At 45.5% G+C, this 6,000-nt stretch overlaps 1 protein-coding gene across 2 annotated transcripts in view; it reads right to left on the reverse strand.

Annotated features, from left to right (window-relative positions):
- Window positions 1-901: 901 nt before the first annotated feature.
- Window positions 902-6,000, reverse strand: part of ALK (ALK receptor tyrosine kinase) — a 755,264-nt gene continuing 750,165 nt past the window's right edge. For both annotated transcript variants that reach the window (XM_017545664.2, XM_037744648.1), the window contains one exon: window positions 902-3,761. In XM_017545664.2, coding sequence (XP_017401153.1) covers window positions 3,060-3,761 — 702 coding nt within the window. In that variant the 3' untranslated portion in view covers window positions 902-3,059. The remainder of the gene's footprint in view (window positions 3,762-6,000) is intronic.

Genomic DNA, 6,000 nt, shown 5'->3' on the forward strand with positions numbered 1-6,000 from the left:
ATAATGTATATTTCAAAATAGCTAGAAGAGAGGATTTTGGATGTTCTTACCACAAAGAAATAATAACTGTATGAGATCATGGATATGCTAAATGCCCTGATTTGATTTTTATAACATATGCATGTATTGAAGCATCAGACGGTACCCTGTAAATACGCATTATTATCTGTCAGTGAAAACAAAACCAAGTGACAGATGAAGAAAACATGGCACAAATGGGAGAGCCAAGAGGGCTGGATGTGAGTGGGGCCAATAACCACCGCTGAGCGTGAGGGCAGGGAGGCATAGACATACCTGGCCCCGCACCCACCCCCACCTATCCTGGGGGCTACCGAGGTGTAAGATGGGGTGCTTGTGCTTTCACACAGTTTCTGAGCTCCCTGAGGAGCTGCAAGGAAGAGAAGTGATAGTCCTTCTTTTATGTATGGAGACATTGAGGTACTAATGGGCCAGATAACCCAAGGGAAGTCAGAATTCAGACCCTAACTGGAAGAAGAGAATCCGGTCTCTTAGGAGGGCATACTCTTTTTAAAAAGTGTATTCCTGCTCATCTGAATTGCTGAAATCTTGAGGTACAACATATTAACTGGTCATTGCTCACAAATTGCCAGTTTCCCAATGGAACAGTTGTGAAGTTTCGATGGGCTTTTTTATAGACATAGGATATAAATAATTATGCTAGATTATGGTTCAATTAACATAGCTTCTGTAAACTTGTGTCCATTCATATTCTGGGTGGAACTTTCTATCATGGTTAGTAAGTTTATTAAAGCCCATAGCGCCTGTATGAATTGCAGCGACATGGCTGAAGCAATATTCGAGTGGACAATAGTCCAGATGAATATCTTGCTGATTACCGTGGGTTACACCAAGTTAAATGAAACATCTTGAGGTCGTCGTGTCTCAGTGCGGAGCTGTTTATTTACTTATCCATGTACACGAGCTTTTAAGACTTATTTACATGAAAGTTGATACTAACAAGGACAATTAGATCAACAAATCAATCTCAGTGGTAGAAAGGCACAACCTGAAAATGTAATGGATTTGTAGTTTCTAAAAGTGGAAAGAAATATTTTCCCCATGAATAACAATAAAAAGATGGCTGTTTAACCAGATAGCTTATTCCCTGCTTAATTGGTTATGGATGTTACAAATATAAAACAGAAGTGTTTCTCTCAGTTATTGACAACTCCTCTGTCATTATCCTGTAGGAAGAGTGTTTTCTCAAAGTGATATTCTTGAGCCCCTTCAGGTGGTCTGTGAGTTAAATAATGATTATATGATTAGGCTACTTTTGTGCCTGGAATGAACCAAAACTTTACTGATACGTTTGTTTAGAGATGAATTCACCGATGTTTCATCTTCGTGTATCTCTGATGAAAATATTTTGTCAGTTAGGCAGGTAAGGAAAGTAGCCCCTGGGGCATCAGTGCTTTTACAGATGCACACTCCCAACGCCAGGGCAAGGCAGCTGCCTTCGAAGAAAGGAACAGTTGTCTGGTATTGGCTTTTTACAGAATGGCTTTCACACGCTGAAAGTGATGCTTTTGATGCAGGTGAAACTGAGAAGGTCAACAAAAGGCAGGTAGCTATCAAACACACACACACAGTCCTTTTGTTTGGTAATGTTTAGTAACTAGTAGTAAGAGAATGCTTTCCTCTTGAATGCTTTGGCGTAGCTACTGACAGGAAAGAAGCGGGCATGAGGCTAGAGAAGCAGAAAGAGAATGGAATGAGGACTGACTGATAAAGCATTCTTGCACAAGTATGTGTGTACCATCGAACAGATTCCCAATTGGTTTTCATGGAAGTAAAATTCATCTGTGAAAACCAAGTTCAGAACTCCCACTCACGTGTCAGTGTCAACCTCAACTCTCCAAGGGTTCCACTATTCCTTTCCTCATTGCCTCCTAGGGAAAAAATTGTTTTCATCTGCATTTGACAGCTATACAAATTATGCTATGTGTATTTCAGCACATTTATGTTCCCAGTGTACTAAGATCACATGATGAAGGAAGAGAAAACACGGGTTAGCCATGGAAGGAAAGGAACTGCCTTAGCGCCTCTCCTCAGGACCACCAGCGGCCTGTTCCTCCTGGGGCCCTGTCCATCTCTACAGGTAGGAGCTTGGGTTTGGTAGTCATTCCATGACCGAAACAAAGAGAAGGTTTTGGCTTAAGATATTGACACTTATGCCCATGAGTGGATATGTTTCTATGCTTCCAGGTATCACTGCTGCTTAACATCTTTGCTTTTACACCATCAGTTTAATTAGAGGAAAATTTTTAAATAAGTAGTTTAAATCTTTAAATCCAGTAGGAAACCTCACACTCAGTTTTTCACTTTTAGTAGGAGGGTTTTCTTAAGGCATGAGGTATATATTAACAGGATGTTTGAATCTCTGTATTGGTGCTTTATCCCACTCACAGCACTTGGGATGGATGCACTTCACTTAGATGAGTATATACACATTTCTGCTATACTACTGGAACGACTCACGACATTTTACAACTGGTGATGAATCAGCACAATTAAAAGCATCTGTCACCGAAAGTGACATTTCAGTTGTCTATGATTTTTCAAGTAAAGAATGTCTTTCCCCATGCTGAGTCATTACAAATAACTCCTTTATTTCTGTTCCCTCTCCCCTCAAATGGTTCATGTCCACATCAATAAGGTAAGGAAACATCTATGAGCCTGACTATGAAACATAGAAGCAGCTAATTCTGACTACAGTGAAGCAGAGCACACACAATTTAAAAGAAGCATAAGGAAGTATACAACAAACATGCATAAAAACCTTATGCAACCACATCTGGGCCTTGTATTTATCACCCATTTTTATGACATTTTCTTTTGAAAGCATAGGATGAACCATGCTCAAAACCTTCCTAAAGCATTTTGAAAATACGGCTTTTTTTTTTTTGGTGGCACTTCAAAATAACTTGGCACAAAACAAAAAGTGACATTTGGTCTCTGGTGTGTGAAGGAGCCATTACATCTCTCTCCCTCCCTGGGCTTAGGGATCCCAAGGAAGAGACGTGAGTGTGTGACCGAGCTCAGGGCCCAGGCTGGTTCATGCTATTCTTGCTCTTCAGAATGGTGTCCTCATAGTGGCCAGCTCCAGGGGCAGTGGCGGCCTCTAAGGGCAAGCCCTGTTGCTGGTAGCCGTAATTGACATTCCCACAAGGGAAGTGACGTAGCCTGAACAGAGGTACCTCCTTCATATTGGCAGTCAGCGAAGAGGGCTCTAGGAGCAGAGAGGCCCCTGGAAGTCTCCCAGTTGCAACGTTAGGTGGGACAGTACAGCTTCCCTCGAGCCCCAGGTTACCTCTCTCGTGTGGCTCCTTCTTTGCTAGAGGATTGTTCTTTTTGGTGGGTTTCTCTGTAAACCAGGAGCCGTACGTTGGGTTCCATAAGCTGGTGGGCTTGTTTCTGGATCCCTGGACCTTGTGCAACTCCGAAGGGGGGTTGGACTGAGAGAATGCCATGTTAACGTGTCCCCCTTCCACGGCTGGCCCTCTGGGGACTCGAACAGAGACCTCTGCAGCTGTGGGTTTCTTTGTGGCCTTGCCAGAGGAGGTGGTAGGCAGCGGTGGTGGGGCAGCTGGGCCCCGCTCCTCCTCCCCCCGTTTAACTTGGTGGGAGACCAGGAGAGGAGGAACCCCCTCAGGGTCCTTGGGCCGCACGGGCACTTTCTCTTCCTCTTCCACGAGTGGACCGTATTCTATCGGCAAAGTGGTGTTGATTACATCTGGGTCCTACCGTAGGAGAAATGATTAAAAGTTTGAATCAGAGACAAAAACTATTGGCTCTAGACAACACCTTAGAGGTGATGTAATCTAAACATATTCTACAGATGAGGAAACAAGTATTTATTGAGAAGGCACTGGGATATAAGAAATGAATGGGAAGTCATCCTTATCCTCGAAGACCTTAGAGGATACGTGCTATAATGGAAGTGTGTCCTGGTGCCTGGGACAGCGTACAGAGGAGGAGCTCTTTGGCCAATTTTTAAAGATTAGTGGATTTTTTAAACAAGGTCTGACTGTGCTGTAAAGGCATGGTGACCCCTGTGAGCCGCATGTACACCTCTGGAGGGCCTTCTGGAATTAGAAAACCTGAAGTAGCTGGAAAATCATGAAAAAACGGAAGGACGATCAGTCAACCCCTGTAGTGCCTAACTAACCCGAGACATTCTATTGTTTCTCATTCCGGCCTCAACTGACAAGGCCATTGGACTTTGTAACTGAGCTTGACAAACCTCGTTTGTCAACCCCCCCCCCCCCCCCAGCTTGCAAAAAACCACCCTAAACTGTAACTTCTGTAACTTTCCACTGTTTTACCCCAAATCTATAAAATCAACTCCTATCCCATTGCCCTTTGCTGACTCTTTCGGACTCAGCCTGCCTGCACCCAGGTGAATAAACAAACGGCCGTGTTGCTCACACAAAGTGTTGGGAGGTCTCTTCTTTCAGACCATGCGTTTTACACCATTCGGTGCTGAAAACCCAGGACAGGGTTACTCCTTTGGGGACCCCAGCCCCCGTCCCTGCTCCCTCTCTGGGAAGAGATCCACCTGAGACCTCAACACATTGGACCAGCCCGGCAGCTTGCGCTTAGTGTGCCAAACAGCTCTCTCGCCACCGCCACCGGTAAGCAGTCCCTCCCCTGCCCTCTCTCTTTTCCTTTAAATTTTTCTCCTAGTAGAGACAAAGAGACACTCTATCTGTGTAGAGCTGGAGGAGACAGGTCTCTCCCTCTTGCTCAAAAACTCCGACGTTGGTCACAGACTCGGGAAGACAGTCTTCCCTTGGTGTCTGGTCAATTGTGGGGACGCCTGCCTTGATCACTCACCCACATTACAGCCCAGGAATCAATCAGGGACACCTACTGAAAATGCTCATTGCTGCTTGCTCCTTTTCCTAGTCTCTACTCCTTTCCTTAAAACTTACTTACCTCCTTCCCCATGGGCAATATTCTGCCCTCTATTCCTCAGTTAAAAACCTAAAACCTCTTCAACTGTCGCCCTGAACGTCTCATTTTCTTCTGTAACATGACCTGGCCTCAATACAAATTAGACTATGGTTCCAATGGCCTCTTCCTCTGCCCACAGCCCCCTTCCCCACCTCACACCCGCCCGGCTTGCTTACAGGTTAGTCCCGCGGCTACCTCCTCCACCTTGCCCAACAATTCCCCATTCGAGAGGTGGCTGGAGCCAAAGCCACAGTCGGGGTGCACGTTCCTTTCCTTTCATCCAACCTTTCCCAAACTGGCCAGCAGTTAGGCTCCTTTTCTTCAGATCCTCCAATACTTAACCCAGTCCTGTAATCTCACCCGGAGTGACTTAAATGTCATCCTTCTACTCTCACCCCTGAAAAACGCTTAACATGCGTTTTATCACCCAATCAGCCCCTGACATTAAAAAAGCTACAGAAATTAAAATCTGGTCCTCACACCCCACAATAGGAACCAATCAACCTCGCCTTCAAGGTGTTCAATAGCAGCGGCAGCACATCTCAGAACTACAGAACGACCCCAGCCACACCACCGGCTCACAAAGACGTCGACGCGCCCAGACTGCAGTGCCAGCTACCCCTCCCGGACCTTGCTGCAACGTCAGAACCTGGCCACTCCTATATGGACACACCTTTTTGCTTAGGCTTAACCTTATTCCAGGCACCAGTCTTCTTGGTAACTATCTTCCCATTCCCCAACAGGCCAGACATGAAATCCACCAGGCTGCTAATTTCCTCTTACCTCTCCGGATACCTGGCCATATGAAAACACCCTAGCCGGAAGGTCAGTCCTAGTTAAAAGCCTAACCCCTTTTGGTCTCTGCAACCTCGGTGGACAGGACCCTTCCTGGTCGTCTGTAGCACCCCAACCACTGTCCATCATTCCAGGATAAAGCTGTGTCACCAGACAATTGGCCTGACTCCTCCACCGCCTCCTGGAAGTTGCAATTATTCTCCCCCACTTCCTTTTTTTTTTTTTTTT

The sequence above is a fragment of the Cebus imitator genome, unplaced genomic scaffold, assembly GCF_001604975.1.
Source record: "Cebus imitator isolate Cc_AM_T3 unplaced genomic scaffold, Cebus_imitator-1.0 Scaffold180, whole genome shotgun sequence".
NCBI lineage: Eukaryota > Metazoa > Chordata > Mammalia > Primates > Cebidae > Cebus > Cebus imitator.